This window comes from Lissotriton vulgaris, chromosome 3_1 (assembly GCF_964263255.1).
Source record: "Lissotriton vulgaris chromosome 3_1, aLisVul1.2, whole genome shotgun sequence".
NCBI lineage: Eukaryota > Metazoa > Chordata > Amphibia > Caudata > Salamandridae > Lissotriton > Lissotriton vulgaris.
The window spans coordinates 1,216,134,468-1,216,153,936 of NC_141689.1; the positions used below are offsets into that span (position 1 = coordinate 1,216,134,468).

Below are 19,469 nucleotides of genomic sequence, written 5' to 3' on the forward strand. Positions count from 1 at the left end.
AAAAACACAGATTGCAAGCGAGCTAAAAATTTCTTTTGAAGGCCATGCTTCAGAAAACACGCCGGAAGTTCCACGGAAGGTACCTCTCAGCTGAAGGACGCAGCCACTTTAGAAAGAGTGGCCGAAGGCGGATGGATGGCATAGAGCAAGTCGTAATGGATGATACTTGGCTCTAAACGTTTTTTCTTCTTTTTTTCCCCTCACATGCTTAGAGTCTGCTTGACGAACGGTCTTGACTACTGTCCAGACATCCGGTTGAAATACCAATACGCCATGTATCGATCCACAAGGCTTCTATCTTTGGGCACAGGAGCAGTTTTAAATCTTTAATAAACTCTTGCCCCATTTTTAGAATGCTATGACACGTTTGGATGACTATTTGAAATGTTGTTTTAATTCTCAAATGAATGAGAACGGGTGGGGGGTGGGGGGGGGGCAGGCCACTGGGTTTTTGTTGCAGTATGCCCCCCCCCCCCCCCCCTTTTGCCTGGTATTTGATGCAACTTTTACTAAGTGCACTTGGTTCCTGCTAACCAGTTCCCCAGTGCCAGTGTTCTTTCCTCAAAACAAGACAACTGGACGCTTGATCCCCCTAGTGACCAGGCCTTTAGCAGCACTGTAAGCCCCTAGTAAGTGGTAGCTCTGGTACTTGGGCATAGGTACTAAAGAGGGCCCCTAAGAGCTGCAGCATATCTATTGCCGCTCTAAAGGACCCAGCACCAAACTCCTACAGACTGCCACTGCAGGCCGCGTAAAAAGGTGCTCCAAGAAGTGAAAACACGACATGATACACACTTGTGTGCCATTCTCCCCTCCTCCAACACTATATGTTCTATTTAAAAGTTGCACCTACAGCAGGCCTTAAAGTTCTAAGGCATGGTGCAATAAATTACATGTGAGAACATATTTGCATGTGCAGGTATGCCTCTGTGCTGGCCAGTTCAATTACTGACAGTACAAGTGAACAGGAAAGCCATCTTAAGGTATGTCCTGGACACTGGTAAAAACGAGTTACATAATGGCATCACCGAAACACATACACCTTGCATTAATAAACCCACCCTGATTCCAGTGTTGGGTTTAGTAATGCATGCACCCAGACGGTACCTTGGAGGTACCCCCTGAAACCTACCAGACCTCTAGTTCTCTGGCTGACTGGTCCTGTGCAGCTTGCCACCACCAACGATTTTCTAACCCCGGAGATGAGAGCACTCACTCTCAGGAGGCCAGAAACAGTGCCTGCTGTGGAGAGAGCTGTTCTCGCCTCCTCCAAGAAGGCTGGTAAATCAGCATATCAAGATAGGAGGCTTCGAAGGCTTCAGCTATCTTTGATTTGCGATCCAAGGCTTCCCCAGACAGGGGAATGCCATGCCCTTCCCATGGCCAATCTGGGATCTGGACAGGCAGGAACATTAGCTATGCAGACGGTGGGTTAAACTGCCAGGCTGGCACACGTCTAGAGTGACTCGTTTGAAGTGAACGTAATATTAGGAATTCCACCATCTTGTGTGTGGTGGAATTAGACATTTTGGGACAGGGTGATGCTCCCTCCCCTAAGGAAGTGCTTGTCTAGGAGGCTTTGTGACCCCAGGGGTAAGTAGCCCATTGTCTACTACCCCATACTCCCATAAACTGCGAATTTTGGGGACCCGCTGAAATCAAGACTTCAGATTTTGATGGACAGAAAGAAGTGGACAAAGAAGGCCTGAGGAGCACGACTGACTTGGCGCCAACCCTCGTGAGGTATCTGCCTCGTCCTGCCACTGTACAGACTCCAAGAAACCCAGATGGCTGTCAGTGCTTTGCCAATGTTAAAAGAAATTCTTTTGGAGTAGAAGAACTACTCCACCGCAGGCATCAATGAAACCACATCGGACACGCCCACATGCCGCCTACGGGGACTACCGATGCTGCATCCGCCCAGGAAGAGATGGCAGTGCTCCTACAGGTAGTATCCGTCCTCCCTCCAAGTGTGGGGACTCCAGGACTGCTGGACCCACACAGTACTTATACCTGGGGTACCAGACACCATGCAACAGCCAACGCTTGTTGTGTCCAATCCGGGCACCAATACAGAAGACCGACCTGCATGTCTAGGGACTTCGGGGACCGCAACACCCAAAACAACAGTGGCTCAGGTGTTCTGTTTGCCCCATTATGCAAAAGCAAAGAGTGAGTCTGCGACCACAACCACCCAATGCCTCAAAACACCTCTGCACCCTTGCCCCAGAGGCAGAGTCCAAGGGAGGTGACCATGCCAACGGGGACCCCAGACCCACAAGAGCCAAACCCATCCTTTGGTCTGACCAGACTGAACTTCCAGTTGCCACCTACAGTCTTTCTGTAGGCTCTCCCTCCAACTACGAGCGACTTCAGCACTAAAGCTGATGCCGAAAGACACCACTGCATCAAGCCCCACAGCCAGAGCAGAAGTTGTCCAAAGGTATCCTCATGTGCCAGAGCATCTCCAGGGTCATTATCCACACCACGGCCCCCCAAATACCTCCCTCCACCCTCCTGACCGCCCTCCCGTGGGTTCCCACCAACTGGTACCCCAGTCTCAGCTTGCACCCTCTTTCCAACCGGAGAGTTACCCATTAAAGGGAATGGGACACACAATGCTGTGACACACCTCTACTCTCGGACAACCCCAGAGCACGCCGAGGTGATCGGTTGGTGTGGCCTTGGACCTTGCCCCATACTCCTCTTGAGTCCAAGAGAACATTCCTGTAAGTTGCTGTTAATTTCCCGCATGCTGTACATGTTTTCCCCTCACATAACATAACTGCCCCCAAATATTGCACTGTCAGCTTTTGAAAACTGTAAAAATTCAGTACATTTCTGATCCCCCATGATCTTGGTATCCAAATTCATGTAAAAGTATGTTATTTTTATTAATTGGTGTCGGATTTCTTTGAGTGTCTAGTTTCATTTACTGCCTCTGTGAGTGCAATAAATGCTTAGCACTACCCTCTGATATGACTTACTGCTTGCCCACACTTCTACAAAAGAGAGCATTTGGTGTGTCGTTTGTGCCTCTGTAATTCCTTTTGGGTTTGCCTGGACTCTTTACAGTGTGTCTCCTTTTTTGGTCCACTATATAAAGAGCCAGCTTCCTACACTCATTGTTAATGCTCAATGTCAAGATGTGCCTTTGGCACTTCCCACCTCCTATAGCCCCCTACCTCCAAACTCCTGTGTGAGATGTGGCTAAGGGCTCTACCTCAGTTTTTCCTTCTCCAGTGAGTACCTAACTTGGACGCTGTTCCCCCTTCATCCCCTTCCTAGCCAAATATATAGATCTCTCGAGAATTCACTGTCAGAGTCTAATGATATACATTCTGGGTGTATCGTTTCCCTTGAATGGTAGAAGATGGTGTTGGCTAAGTTGTATGCTACATCACATTTCAGGGCGCCCTGTCGCCTGTGTTTACTGCTTAAATGTGCCTGGTAATGACTCTTGGTTTTGACTCTTTTGGTAGGGCGTTAGATCAAAGCCCATACCACTGCAATGCATCCCTAACAATAACAGAAAATGAGCATTTCCGTCCGTGCAGGAAAAATCCATCATTCACCATTTCAGATCGAATGACTGGCCTACTTTAGATCTCCCACCTACTTTTTTTCATCGCAGATATTTCCTGGACTTCATATGTGCTGTACTAACTAACTAACATTTCTCTACATTTTTCACTAATGTAATCTGTATAGAAGTTGCTTTTTTGAGGGAGCAGTGCCTTTTTACATGCATGACATATCGTTGAAGCAATTCAGAACAAGTTAATACTGAGTTAAAAAGCCTAGGGGTCTCTATAGTGGAACAGTTCTAGGCAGGCCGGCGTTGTTAATACAGCCGTGGCCCCAGTCCCTTGAAATGGCTCAATTCATGTTAAAACTTGCGTTTTATTCCCTCCATGTAAGCATGGCAATGTGTACTTTAGTCTTGTATGTTGAGCAAACTAGCAGCAGCCAGATTTATTGTGCATAGATATGTTCACGGATTATATCTCATTTGTAAAACAATGACTCCCTAATTTTTTTACTGATATCTGTGCTCTTATTTCATAATTTTTTTTGTTGTTGCAACGTACAGGTGGGTTTGCAAAGGTTAAACTTGCTCGTCATCTCCTTACTGGTGAAAAAGTTGCTGTGAAAATTATGGACAAAATTGCACTCGGGGTAAGTTTGTTTTGCTGGTCATCACGAGCAGAGCTTAACAGTGGATGTCTCCTGAATGATTCAAGGGTCTATTCTTATAAGAACACCTTGCTTTGTTAATTGAAAAAGTCCTTAATTAACGGTGTGAAATGTCCTCCAGTAGTCTTCTTTAAATCCTTATGTATTTCATCATATGTCTTGCCAAGACATTCACTCTGATAATGGGCAACTTCATTCTCACTGGTAAAGCCATGTTTTTTTGGTATACTTTCTTATGTTCGTTATGTGTTTGATATACTTGCTGCTTCTCAATCAACCGAAAATGTTTATTTACGTTAAAACAACGCAGCCGTTAAAAAAGGTAAGCAAAATAAAAGCTTAACACGTCAAACACTTAAGGCAAGTACAAGTAAATAAAAAAAAAAATCCCAGAGAGGTCTATGAATGCTTTACGGTTAATCGCTGCAAATATAAGCTTTGCGGCCAGAGATTAATTGACAAGTACAAAAGTAAGGTATACTGGAGGTTATGGGGTAGGGGTGACAGACCTACGTGGAAAAGTGTATTTCCACTTGCATTAAATCAGTGTGCATAATTTCAAAGAAACTATATGGCCATGAGGTTATTACGCATAAAGTGCAAAAGGGACACTCGCAATGGATTAAAAGAGGGAACTGGGGTCACTCTAAGGCCAGTGACTGGGTAAAAGGAAAAGCGCAGGTGCCCAAAATATTTTCTTTGGAGAGAGCAGTCCGTTGGCCTCACCTTCCACTTCCTGTCCTGAGTACTAAGGTACGCTGTTAAGCAGAATATTATTTGACTCTGGCCACAAGGTGGCAGAGCGGCTTGGAAAGTAAAGCCACGTGGTGATGGTCACAGGGCACAGTTTCAAATGTGGAGGTTTCAATGCAAGACAAACTCTTAATGGACATAGATGGATGGCAGCAGATGTGTGCCCTTAATTACGTCAACTGCAAAAAACAGTTGATGGTCAGAATGCAGAACAATGTCATGCATTCACCCCAGTACAGAGATCTGGGCCTAAATCCATCTTTTTTTGCACTCCACACAAACCCAGTTCAGACATGGCCATATTCAAATCAGCCTTGACCCTGTGCCTCATGGGAAACAGTCCAGCCCGAACTGCCAAGCCATGTCTTCCCTGGACCAGAATCAAGCATCCTAGGACCGGTTTCTGGCTATCAGCCGTCATCAGCCAGGATTGCTTGACTCCAGTGGTGTGGAGAGCACGGGACTCACGTCTGAGCATACCCATCCCACTTGGGGTGACAAATGCAAAAACAGTTGATGGACAGAATGCAGAACAATGTCATACATTCACCCCAGTACAGAGATCTGGGCCTAAATCCATCGTTGTTTTGCACTCACAACCACCCCAGTTCAGACATGGCCATATTCAAATCAGCCTTGACCCTGTGCCTCATGGGAACAGTCCAGACCGAACTGCCAAGCCATGTCTTCCATGGACCGGAATCAAGCATCCTAGGACTGGTTTCTGGCTATCAGCGGTCATCAGCCAGAAATGATATTGCTGCAGGGGCTGCTTATGCTTGTTTGGGCCCTTTTATAATACTGATGGGGCTAGCAGATGTAACGTCAGCGCTATTTTAAGAGGGAGTTGCCTCATTCGCACTGGGGCATAGCCCCATGCAAACAAGGGAAGCACTTTGGCTCTGCACCTATGCCTTATTGCAAATGTTGGGGCAGAGGCAAATGAGCCTAAAGGTGCGCACTGACAAAGCAAAAAGGGAGTGCGTTGTTGGTGCACTCCCTGAGGGCAGCCCTCATGAAGGGAGCAAAGGAATTCCCATGGACTACCCCACCACATCATCAAAAAAACTGAACAAAAGGGCAAAGCATTTCCAGCCCGAGCAAGCTTCTATTCCATAGCACACAAACAAGAAAGAACCCAGCACGTAAAGAAAAAGGAAAAGAAACACATAGCGCAACCTTGAAATTATTACAAACCATCAACCAACGCCAATCCCTCCTTCCATCTCCGTACTGGATCCCAAATTCTCAACTCTAACTGCCTCCCCCTCCTACCTCTGCGCATATAAATTCATTTTTCTAAATTATAAGCAGTCGGAAAGCTTGCCAGCCATTGTTGTAATGCAGGAGGCGTTTTATCCAGCCAGGACCTGGCTATAGCAAGCCTGTAAACTGCCATATCAATGAACATAAACTCCCGGTGGGGAACGTCGGTGTCTGGAATCACCCCCAATAGTATCAAGGTTGGGTTAAGTACGACTTTAATTCCTATAGATCTATCTAAAAATGACTCTCTATCTCTAATTAGCGTAAAGAGTTGGGGGCAGGTGGTGAAAATTTGTACTATGTCCGCCTCTAGTAGGTCGCAGCGTGGACAGTTGATTCCCGAGGTGCCACCCCATTGTGCTATTCTAGCCGGCGTAAAATACAGAGAATATAGTGTTTTGTAATGCTGGCCCTGGAGTGGGGCTGAACAGAGTACCGTGCAGCCCAGACCTAATTATTCCTGGAACCAACATGTCTCAATGCCCAATTTCCCCGCCCATTTAGCACCATATTTCTCCAAGTCATCTGGCTTTCCTACTGCGAAGCATTTTGCATCTATTTTATCCAGAATTTCGCTGTTACCGAAGCCTTCAGTCCCTCCCTGTTTTTTATTCAAGTAACTCCTATCCTGTATGTATTTAAAGAAGCTTCTACTGTCAATTCGGAATTTAGTCACCAAGTCCATAAACTGTACCATTCCACCCGGCCCGACAATATCCCCGATCTTCATGATCCCTTTATCTTCCCAGCCAGCTATAACTGAGTCCGCGAACATCGCCTCTGGAAGGGATCTGTTTTTAAACAACTGAGTATATCTATTGAATCTACCCAACTCAAATTTTTTGGAGAAGGCAGCCCAAATCTTCACAGCAGCGCCGACTGTCTTAAACCTTGTCCTTTTGTAGGAGGAAAAATCGGTACAATTTAGAAAGCAATTCTCTGCATCTACCCCCAAAACCACCGCATAGACCTCAGCGGAGATGCAGGTAATTTTTAGATCCAATCAGCCGCCCCAATCAACCCCTGCATGTACTGTAATGCCGCCGCCCAGTAATATAACCTAAAGTCAGGAGCTACCCAGCCACCTTATCCCTTGGGAGGGTAATGAATCTATATGCCCTCTTTGTTTTGCCGTGGGCCACAATTAAACCTGTTCAGAACTAACTCTAGTGCATGAAACCATCTGGCTTCAAAGTACAGCGGAATTGCTCTAAAAAAATAAAGAAACTTAGGCAAAATTAACATCTTAATAACATTAGTGCAGCCAACTAGGGATCGGTGGAGATTATTCATTCTCTCTAGGTCGGATCTTACTTTCACCACTAGGAGAGCTATATTCTGCTCCACAACCCTATCTAGATCTGCCGAGATCTCAACCCCTAAATACACTGCCGAGCTAACTACCCGACTATCGCTACAAATTCCGTGAGAATTTTTCACTATCTGGGTATTAGGCTTGTTGAGTCTATATCCTGAGACCTGACAAAATTGCTGTGCTTCAGATTCAACCATGCTGATAGCGAGAGTAGGATTAGTTGTTAAAATCGCCACATCATCCGCGTAGGCCAATGTCTTGAACTCCTTGTCATTTACACTTATTGGGGGGATATTAGGGTTAGCCTCCAAACTATGCAGCAAGGGGTCCATGTAAAGTGCAAACAGGGGAGAGGAAGGACAGCCCTGCTTAGTCCCTCTGCTGATCTGCACTGAGGCGGAGTATCCTCTGTTAATCCTAATCCTGGCTGTTGGCTCTCTATACAGGGTCTGGATGGCCCTTATATATCCCTCGCCTATACCATACCATCTCAATACTGTCCACAGGTAGTCCCAGGAGACCCTATCGAACGCTTTTTCTGCATCTAAAATAATGCTGCCATAGGGTCTCCTGGAACTCCCGCAGCGTCGAACAGTGTGACTACTTGTCTGACATGTGTAGTGCCTTTACCTGGTATAAACCCATGCTGCTAGGGGCTGACCAATCTCTCGATTACTTTGGCTAATCTCTTCGCGAGTATTTTGGAAAAAATCTTAGCGTCTGAGTTCATTAAGGTAATGGGTCTGTAGGACCCTGGAGCTAGCGAAGGTTTGCCTTTTTTCAAGATTACTATGATGTCCGCTCCTCCCCGCAAATTTGGAATAGATTCCCCTCCTTGTGCCTGAAGCACAGTATTAAAAATATCTGGGACCAGTGCCTCTTGTATCTCGTGTGCGTGTCTGACCTATTTTAACAGTTAAAATCAGTGGGTTGTGATCCGAGACGATCCGAGGGTATTTTTCTATTTGGAACCCACCAATAAGGGAGTTAGATATCCAGAAATAATCCAGTCTGACCAGAGTCTTGTGGGGAGCGGAGAAAAATGTGCTGCAGTCTTTATGGGGGTGCAATTTGGCCCAAAGATCTATTAAGGAATTGTGCTGTGCCATAGCAATCAGTGCTCTGTGTGTTTTCCTCTTTCTGCCGACATAGCACCCCCCTGCTTGTGTATGCAACCCTGATGGTCCATGAATATTAAAATCACCGCAGCAGATAATGGGTTCAGGCCACTGGGCTAGCTCTGCATCTAGAAATTGGAAGATGTCGGGATCATCTTCAGTGGAGCCATATACTGAGACCAGCGTGAACTTCTCCCCCCTGTATGTTATTTCCAACATCACCCATCTGCCCCATTGGTCTTCTTTCTTTTTGTTTACAGCCATATCCCTGCCTTTACCCAGTACCACAACCCCTCTGGTCTTTGAACCTTGCTTACGATTAGCCAATAAGGAAAAACCCAGCTGCTCCAGCAGAAATCCCCTCGCCCCCGCTATATGTGTTTCCTGCAGACAAACTAGATCCATATGCAGTGTTTTTAGCAAAGCGGCAACTCGAACTCTTTTGTTAACACCGTTAACCCCTCAAATGTTGATCGAGGCAATTCTAGATGTCATTAGAATACAACAAATGTATGCCTTGCCTTCACAAACGACTCCTTAAGTAGATCCAAGAAAAAAAACGAAATTGTGCTGTGTGTGCTGTATGTACTATGTGTCCAGTGTGTGCTCCCTCCCCGTCCCTCCTCTGCCTCCCCCCCCCCCCCCCCATCCCTCCCTCCCCACCTATGGGCAAATAGGTCATGCATGACCTATGTGTGGTCGCTTTAGAATGTAGCTGTCGCCTCCTCCTCCCTCCAAGATTTAAACAGTCCTCTCCTTGGTAACTGGCATTAGCTAGCCCTATATTCACTGTTCCGGCATACTCCTACCTGACCCTTCCTGTGAATTTATTATCCGCGTCCCCCATCTCTGAAGCCCAGCACCTCCTCCATATATTCTTTTGCCTTGATTTCAGAAAACAACATTTTCACCTGGCAATTAGTAATTACTTTCAGTTTGGCAGGATATGGCAAGTAGGCTTCAGACCAGAGGGCCTGTATGGGGGCGATTAGCTGCCTCAGTCTCCACCTACCCTCTACTGTAACGTGGCAGAAGTTGGGCCTGGCAAAAAAGGTAACATTATCAAATGAGCGCTTGGCCTCCAGCTTTGCTTTCTCTAAAATGTGTTGTCTCAGCAAGAAATTGCCTACATAGAAGAGAATCGCTCTCGGCCTACCCTCTTGTGCCGCGTTCTGCCCTCTCCTAATTGTTTGGGGGAAGCGATGTGCCCTTTGGATTATGTTCTCCCAATGCCATGAAAATAACTCGGGAATAGCCCCTTTAAGTAGATTCACCACAAACAACCTGACATCCTGCCCTTCCATCCCCTCTGCCACACCCAGTTGTCTAATGTTGTTGTGGCGCTGGCGATTTTCGTAGTCCTCCAGCTTCCATTGCATGTCTTTAGCCACTTTCTGTTGTTCCTGTTTGAAGTTTTGGAAGCTACTGAAATCGTCCTCCAGCTTCCCAGTCCTTTCTTCTACCTGGGTGACCCGTTGCTCGTCGTACAGTTTATTCATCTTCCTTAAAGAGTACTGGATCTTTTTTGCCCCCTGCCCCTCCCTACGGCTTTCGACTCTTGCCTCACTTTGCATGGATTTGAGGGTGCTAAATAACAAATCCATTGAGACCGGCTGGGGTAATGGATGGGGTGAGCCCTGTGCCCCGGGTTGCGTCTGGGTACCACCACTGTCCTGATAAGTCTGCGATGTGGCGGAGTAATCCCACATTAACTTTTTTGAGGGGTCTGAGGGGCTCCCTGAGGGGTTAGGTTTCCTCCTAGATCTGCGTTTCTTTTGAGTACACTTCTGAGCAGCTGAGCTGCTCCCAGAGTCAGTAGTTTCCTCCATGCTGTCCTTGCCTGGGCTTAATGACTCAGAATCCTCATTGACTAAGTAAAAGCGATCCGGCGAGGTAGCCCCTCCAACAGCCCCACTCTCGCAGTGCCTTGATGGATTAGCCTCATTAGCTAATTGTTGGTTTGTAAGAGCCCGATTGATTCCCCAGGTGCTCATGCCGGATACTACAAACTTTTCCCCTGCTGCACCCGCAGAGCCCCCTGACTCACCCTGGCTTTTGACGGTGAGGATCTTGCAGTGATCAGTCTGGATGTCGGAGCTGTCTCTCTGCCTCGCGCTCCGGCTCCATCTCCAGCTACCTCTCTGCTCTCGGAGTCAGCTCCGGTTGCTTCTTTCGCCGAGTTCTCCGATCGGACGCCAGCCGCGGCTGCACCCTTCAGCGCCTTTTCCGGTTGCCTGGTTACCGGCGCCACGGCGTCCTCGAGGACGTTCAGTAGATTGAGATCCTTCTCACCGCTCCTCGCGCTGATGGTCGCCGCATCTACGGACTCCGCAGGTTTGGGCGCAAAGCTTTCTGTAACTGTAGGCTGCCGCAATGACATTTCCTTGTGTTTCCCTTTATTTTGGGCAGATCGCAGAGCCAGAGAGTCACGGGCCACGCCAGGGGTAGGTGCCGCATCACTATTAGCCCGCTGCTCGCCTGACTTTTTCCCCAGGGATTTCTTTGTAGTGCTAGCGCTGGTACCTCGTAGCGCTACCGCGCCAGCTGGCGGCTTAGCATTGTTTTTGTCTTTGATTGAAGCATCCTTCTGCGATGCCAAGACCTTAGGGTCATTCAGCTTGGTTGTGCGTGGCGGCATGGTGGAAGTCCCCTTAAAGGCCAGCGCGGCGAAATATCACTGCTTCCTCGGCCCCAGGGACCCGGTCTCATTGCCGTACTGGGGAGGTATTAGACCATCATTTGCACCGGAAGGGAGGAGGAGTGAGATGCGACTTCTCACTACAGACAACCAGCGGCCATCTTGCCTCTACTTGTCTCGGCTCACGTTCTTTTCTAATTCACTTGATAACTTTCTTCCAGTGTTTGCTTTCATTTTTGTAATGTGACCGACTCAAAGGGAAGGCAGTCCCAAGTGACACAATATATGCCCGGGACTAGGTGGGGCTGGAAGCAGGGAGAGAAAATACTTTATAACTTCCTCTTGCTTTGCCGGGTCTGCCCCAGGGGGTTGACTTAGTGTGTCAGTGAGCAAAAAAAGAGCCAGTGCCGTTCATAGTTGAGTACTGGCTCCAATTAGCCACTCTACGGAGCATTAGTAGCAACATGTTATAATTAAGTGCACATATAATCGCAGTTAGTTTACTCCACTTAAGCACATTCTTCTGTAACTTGAGTGCATGCCAAATATAACAAATAGTAAAGATTTTAGTTTTCTGAAAAGTTTTTAGCAGACTAAAGATGGCATACCTAATTCAGTATTTTAGCTTCACGGTTTTCAGCCACTCCCTTCCTATTGCTGCTTGTCTTGGACATGAGAAAATCAAGTCTTCAGTGGTTTGTGTGTTCAGGGCAAAAATTAGCTGCTCAGCTGATGTTTATCATGTAATCCAAATAAATTTAACCGGATTTAACCAAAAACATTGAGTTTTGTAACCTGGACCATAGGACATTACGCTTAGTTTTTAACCACTGTACTATGAGTATGCACGACCCAAGTGAGTTGCCGAGTGATATTGCATCCATAGGTTAAGGCTGGTAAATCGAATCAGACTGGATCGCCACCAATGAAGTTCACCCCAGTACGATTCTCTTCATTTTCACAGGGGTGTATTGTGGGGAAACTGCTTCTTTTCATCATACATTTATTCCTTTGCAACACCAGATTACTGACTTTTTAAATTTTGTCTATACGTTGCGTGTGTGGTATCTTTGAGCCTTTGTTTCCTTTCAGAGTATTTAAAGACTAAGACTGCACATTGCTTACCGCTGATTGGCTTCATAGTCACTCATTATGTGCTTCTTATTCGTCAGCTGTCATATGGGTCCCTCCCCTTCATGTGATTGTCCCTTCCCTTCATTTGATTGTCCCTACCCTGGAGCCCTAACTCCTTACTTGTGTCCTTCCACTGCGTATTTTTGTAGTTGCCATTTCCTTCCTTGAGTATAAGCACTCAACCAAAGTGCATCTTTTTCAGCAGGCTTCACTGCGATCTTCTCCCCCTCCGCTGTCTGTCTCTTGTCTCGGCCGCCCCATTTCGGCTGCTGCTTGCCCCCATGCGCCCTTTTTCCGCTGTTGCTTGCCTCTGCCCCTTTTCCTATGTTGCCTATATGCCTCGGTTTTTGCTTGTACCAGCCTGTCCTCCATCCCCCGCACAGCAAAAAGAAAGCAATATGATGTGGATGCAGCTGTCCCCTTCATAATGCTCTCTTCCCCCCCCCCCCCCCCCCCCCCCCCCCCCCATGGCGTTCGTTTTTGCAACACAGGGTTGTAGTTTTTCACATGGCAATAAGACTAGAAGACTGGCACAAGGGAGTGTCATGAAACTGGCTTCCGCCTATAACTGCATAGATGTCCCAATGTCTGTCTGCCTCTGTACTTGCTGTGAAGCGCTCTGATACCCTCGGGTCCAGCTAGCGCTATACAAAACTTTAATAAATAAATAAAAAATAAACAAATAGTAAACACCGCACTGGCCTATTGTTGATAATTAGTTAACAGCATAAGGCCTTATAACTGTCCAAATAATTAATGAAGGCATTAAAAAGGGTCAGGCCAGTTACTGCGAAGGACGAAATCTGCTCACCGGGATTACCAAAGACGGCACTTGTGGAGTTGTTGGAATATGACTGTGTCCTACATCAAATCGTTGGGTACGCCAGCACCAATAATAGACTCTCTCAGGACTCTCCCTTCATCTTTGTCAAACACCTCCTTAAGCTGTTTCTCAAAACACCCTCTCCCTGACCACACCACATAAATATGCCAGTGCCCTTAATTTGATTAGTCACAGAAAATATGCCAAGACACACTCTAGGTTCAGTTGGCACTTACTAATTTTTGCGTTTTCTGCAGTCAGACTTTTGCCATTTCAAACTAGAGAAAGTTTTTTAAAAAAAAAATCTTACTAAGAGCACACTAGCTTCAGGACTTTGAATTTTCTGACAATGAGATTTAAATTTAGGTCCTCTAACGTAACTCAACTACTCTGTTGGTTATGTATATTGAAATTACCATAGAATTGGGAAGAAACTTGTGCCCTTGGAATATCCAAACTCCAAATGAGGTTCGATCCATGATCTGTACAGCTTAGTAGAAAAATATTACAAAGCAAAATAGTCTCCTTGACTAAATGGTGACAATCTTCACTCGTCTGCTTTTGGGCCTTTATTCTGTACCCTATTTAATACTGTGCATTCCTGGGACGTTAAATGGCTCTACTTGGACTTTATTTGTTCGGTCTGACAGGTGTTGCACCGGCACAGTGTGAGGTGGTGGGATTTTGTTCGATTCTCACTTGTTTGAATCTTCAAAATGGGGTTTTCAAAATCACCTACACATCAATTTTGAAAGCCTGAGCAATGATACTTTGGCACTCTGACAACAAGCTATTTCTACTGGTTCAAAGACCATCATTTATTATTTATTTATCAAGGAGTTTTATATAGTGCTGGCTGGACCCGAGGGTATTAGCACTTTACACCAGTTTTTGTGCTAGTCATACAATAGAGCAGTATTATACATACTAGTCCGGAAGTACAAGTGTGCTGTGCAGCATTGAGGTGTACGTGAGTCCTGAGATAACCTCCTTGAATGCACGTTGTCTTGAGTTCAACCTCTTGAGGGTGGGTGAGCGGGGGAGAGAACAGGTGGGGTCAAGTAGCAAGGAGGAGGTAGGTCTTTGTGGTACAGTATCTGAAAGAAACAGGTTAGTATTAGATTCCTTACCTTAGAATATCCCCAGGCGTCAGACTGGATCCAGAAACTTTTGCGTAGCAGTACCCCTGTGCGTCGGTAGACGTCGTCTGCGGCTCCGCGTCCATCGTCGGCGTCGTTGGCGCCGGGATGATGTCGCCGGAGTACTTAGACGCCGCCCTAGCGTGCTGATGTCAGTTCTTTTTTTCCGCGCCATCAAGCGCACATCTGGGAAATGTGGTACCCCTTAGCCAATTTTTGACAAAAGTTTTTTTGATCCTTTTCGAAGTCTAACGACTCAGACGGTGCCGGTAGGGATACCCGGGTTTAAACCCTGCGCCGACTGAGGTCGGTTACCGACCCCCACCGCCGGTGTCTTCATTGCCTGGGCTCGACAAAGACGACAAGGCCTGCTCCGTCTTTCGGGCCCTGACGTCTAAAGCTAGGCGGGAGCAGTCCCGCAAGCGACTCTAGCTGCGGCAGTCGGCCCGCGCTGCTCGAGGTCCCGGTCCGCGAGGAGTTCGAGGGACCGGTCGCGGGGTCTGAGCCACCAAAGCTCCGGGAGTTGTCCTTGGTCTTCTGGCTCGAAGTCCTCGGGTAAGCACAAGAATTCAAAGAGACGTCATCGCTCTACCGAAACCCCGCCACCACCCCTCCCTCTCCACCCCCCCCCCCCCCCCCCTGACTCGGCCGGGGGTTCGGGCGACACCGCCCTCGCAGCTCTGCCGGAGTGCTGGCATCGCTGCCTGCTTCATACCCGTCGGTCCCTGGGCAGAATGCGACGCCAGAGGAGATTGAGACCTTCCTCACGCCCATGAGGTCGCTTACTCCTCCGTCAGGCTCCGCGGCGCCTTCGGGCCCAGCGGCCCCGACTAGGGGTCCCAGCGGGTCGGGCGCTGCCAGGTGCTTTGGTCCCGATGCCGCCGGTGACTTCGGTCCTGGTGCCGCAGGGTCCGGGTCTGGAATCGGATTGTCGCCTTTCGACAATACGACCTCGCCGCCCCCCAGGGTGTCGCCCCCGGGCGGCGCCGACCCCGATCCCTCCCTCGATTCGGGTCCGGCGCCGGAACGGCGCCGCTCTTGACGCCGATGGGAGATTTCTACTTTTATGACCCGACCCCATTCTTTGGTCCGGAGTCTCAGGAGATGGGTGGCGAGGGGGATTGGAAGGGGTATGAGGACCATCTGTCACAGGAGTGCCAGTCTTATCAGGACTGGACAGGTGATCTAGGGGAGGCCAGTGGTCTGGACACCTGGCCCGACATTGGTTTTGTTTCCCCTCCTACTGTGGCTACGGAGGAGGGGGCTGCCTATAATGTGGTACTGACGCGGGCGGCCAAGGCCTTGGGCCTGGAGCTCCCCGTCACAGCCGTGAGGACTAACATCCTCACTGAGGTCCTTAAACCGCAGGCAAGCTCGGCCGAGCCTCTGCTGCCGTTTAATGAGGCCTTGTCTGATATTCTTCTGGGCACTTGGTCCAAGCCCGCTACAGGTCAGCCTGTAGATAGGAACGTGGCCAGACACCGGCTCCAGGCTACCCTTGCTTCCTGTCCACCGACCCCACCCACGAGAGCCTGGTCATCCAGGCCTCTAACTCCCAGACCGAATTCCGGACGGCTCCCCCGATCTGGAATCCAAGAGGTATGAGCAATAAGGGAAAAGGGTATTCTCCTCCCTGAGTTTAGGGCTGCGGTCAGTCAACACCGCGTGCCTCTTGGGCCGTTATACCAACTCTCTGTGGGACACGGTCGCGGACGTGCTGCCACAATGTCCGGCGGAGGTCCAGACTAAACTCATTCAAGCCCTTGCGGAGGGTTGAGATGCGGCACGGTACTCCATCCTGTGTGGCTGGATACCACAGACTCACTGGGCAGAGCGATAGCAACGACTATGTTGATTCGCCGCCACGCCTGGTTGAGGTCTGCCAACTTTTCGGCTGATGTCCAGAACACCCTTATGGACATGCCGTTCGATGGCCGTCGCCTCATTGGCGACAAGGCAGACCATGCGCTTGAGCGCTTTAAGGACTCCAGGGCTACGGACAAGTCCTTGGGCCTCTCTGCCCGCACCCGCAAATGGCTGCTTTTCGCTCCTTTCGTGGCCAAGGAAGGGGTGCCCCCACACGTCCTGCCAGCCACGGGTCGCAGACTACCGTCCAGCTTGGTGGCGGACGTGGAAACTGCTGTGGCGGCGGTCGGTGACAATGGCGAGGCCAGTCCACACCTGCCCCTGCAGCAGCCGCCTCCAAACCTTCCTAGTCCGAGCTTTCAGGCCCATGTGACGCCAGTGGGGGGTGGCAGGGTTCGCCATCACCACCTCTACTGGCGCACTGTCACATCGGGCAGGTGGGTGCTGCAAATCGTCCGAAGGGGCTACTCCCTCCCCTTCGAGGCGACCCCTCTAGCCATGCCACCACAGTACCACCGCGTGTCGGGGGATCACTTTGCACTTCTACGAGAGGAAGAGACAGCCCTCTTGGCCAAGGGGGCCATCAAGCGCGTTCCTGGGCCAGAAGTAGGGTGTGGTTATTACTCCCACTACTTTATGGTACCCAAGAAGGGCAAAGGGGGCCTACGCCCCAACTTGGACCTGCGGAACGTCAACGGCTTTCTCCAGCAGGAGAAGTTCAAGATGCTGACACTAGCTCAGGTCCTAGCTGCTCTGGACCCAGTAGACTGGATGGTAGAGTTGTACTTGCAGGACGCTTATTTTCATATCCCCTTCCTGCCGGCCCACCGGTGTTACCTGCTGTTCACGGTAGGCCACGAGCACTTTCAGTTTACCGTGCTCCCCTTTGGCCTTCACCAGCGCCCCACAGGTGTTCACGAAAGTGATGGCGGTGGTCGCAGCTCATCTGCGCAGGTTAGGGGTTTCAGTCTTCCTCTACCTCGACGACTGGTTGTTGATGGCGGGCTCGCCCCAGACAGTCGTCGGCCACCTCCAGACTACGGCCGACCTCCTGCACCTGCTGGGTTTCTCCATCAATGTGCCGAAGTCATACCTGTGTCCTCTCAGAAGCTCCTTCATCAGAGTGGTTCTGGACTCGGCACAGTTTCAGGTTTATCCTTCCTGAGCAACGGGTTCGGGATATTCAGGCTCTGATTCCGATCTTTCAGCCATTATCCAGAGTCTCGGTCAGGTTGACGCTGCGGCTTCTGGGGCTGATGGCCTCCTGCATCCTTCTGGTGCATCACGCCAGGTGGCGGATGCGGGCTCTGCAGTGGGACCTGTAGTTTCAGTTTGCCCAGCATCAGGGCAATCTGTCCGACCATGTCTTGATCTCGGAGGGCACTGCAAGACAGTTGCAGTGGTGGCTCATGGACCGCGATTGAGTCAGCGGCAAATCCCTCTCCCTACCCCACTCGGAGCACGTAGTTGTGACGGACGCGTCCCTCCAGGGCTGGGGAGGCCACATGGGAGAGGCGGAGATCAGGGGCCTCTGGTCTCCGGCGGAGTCCCGGCTCCACATCAGCCGTCTGGAGCTGCGGGCGATCCCGCTTGCACTGAAGGCATTCCTCCCCTCTGTCTGGGTGAGTGTATTGCAGGTGTTCATGGACAACACCACCGCTATGTGGTACTGCAACAAACAGGGCGGGTGGGGTCTTGGACCCTATGCCAGGAGGCTCTGTGCCTCTGGTAGTGGCTGGAACATCAATGTGTGACATGGTGGTTCAACGCCTGGCAGGTTCCCTGAACGCCAGGGCGGACAAACTCAGCCGTCGGTGCATGATGGATCACAAATGGCGTCTGACCTTTGACGTGGCGCAAGGCCTCTTTCAGCAGTGGGGAGAGCCTTGGTTAGATCTATTCACCACAGAAGAGAACGCGCAATGTCATCAGTTCTGCTCGTTGGAATTTCCGAGGCGGCACTCGCTCTTAGCCGCTTTTCGTCGCGAGTGGAGCTGAGGTCTGTTGTACGCCTTTCCGCCTATACCACTTCTGCCCAGAGTGCTGAAGAAGATCAGGCGCGACCAGGCCCAAGTTATCATTGTGGCTCCGGACTGGGCACGAAGATACTGGTATCCCGAGCTACTCAGCATGTCTGTCAATCCCCCGATTCGTCTGCCTCTTCAGGAGGACCTGTCGCAGCAGCAGGGGACGGTCCTCCACCCGAACCTGTCCACTCTTCACGTCCATGCTTGGGATTGAGCGACGACAGTTGAGGCCATTTGACTTGCCTCCTGAAGTTTGTGATGTAATTCTGGCAGCCAGGCGTCCCTCCACAAAGTCGGTATACGCCTGCAGGTGTAACAAGTTTGTGGCATGGTGCACAGCAAAGGCTGTGGATCCCCTTTCTGCCCCTCTTTCTGAGGTTCTCCTCTTCCTTATTTTTCTTGCCCAGCAGGGCACTGCTCTGGGCACTATCAAGGGCTACCTTTCTGCCCTTTCCGCCTTCTTAAGGCTACCTGATCAGCCTTCTTTGTTCAAGTCCCTGGTTGTGTTCGAGGCATGTGGGCTGCTGAATTCATATCTGTGCATAGATCGCCGCCTAGTGTTGGGTCCGGATGATTGCACATTGTTGTCCTGGAAGAATCTTCGAAGTATCACAAGATAGGTGGCTTCTCCCCTGGACTACAGTGCGCATGGGCATCCTCTCCATCCTCGGATTGTTTTTTTCCACCATTAGGTTCGGATGTACTTTCTTGACTCCAGTTCGGAATCGATATAAAACACTTTTCACAAGGCCAAAAGGCCTTCGGGGCGTTGGTATTGTCTTTCATTCGGTGCAGCGTACTTGCTCCAGTTCTTCGAACAGGATGTCGAAGGCCGTTTGCCTTTTTCGACACCAAAGGCCCCATCAACGATCGATGATGGAACGGAGCCCGTTCAAACGATGCCCCGTTTGCAACTCCAAATACCCTCACAATCGATGTGCACCTAGTGTGCAATAAATGCCTATCACCGGACCACGGGGAGGCCAACTGCATGGCCTGTTCTCGGTTCAGGTTGAAGAAGACCCTTCGGCTTCGATGCGCCGCAAGACAGTCGGCGCAGAAAACGGCGCCCTACCCGGAGAACATCTTCGAGGCTGATGACGACGAGGGTGTCGAAGAGGATCCTGAACAACAGTCGGATCCTGCGTCGGAGCAAAACTCTAACTACGAGGAGGACGAAGAAGAAGACTACG

The 19,469-nt window shown here is 49.6% G+C and overlaps 1 protein-coding gene across 1 annotated transcript in view; it reads left to right on the forward strand.

The window, feature by feature from the left end:
* MELK (maternal embryonic leucine zipper kinase) overlaps positions 1 to 19,469 on the forward strand; it is a 350,951-nt gene that overhangs the window by 59,451 nt on the left and 272,031 nt on the right. The window contains exon 3 of the mRNA XM_086961674.1: positions 4,094 to 4,179. Within this exon, the coding sequence (XP_086817800.1) occupies positions 4,094 to 4,179 (86 nt within the window). The remainder of the gene's footprint in view (positions 1 to 4,093; positions 4,180 to 19,469) is intronic.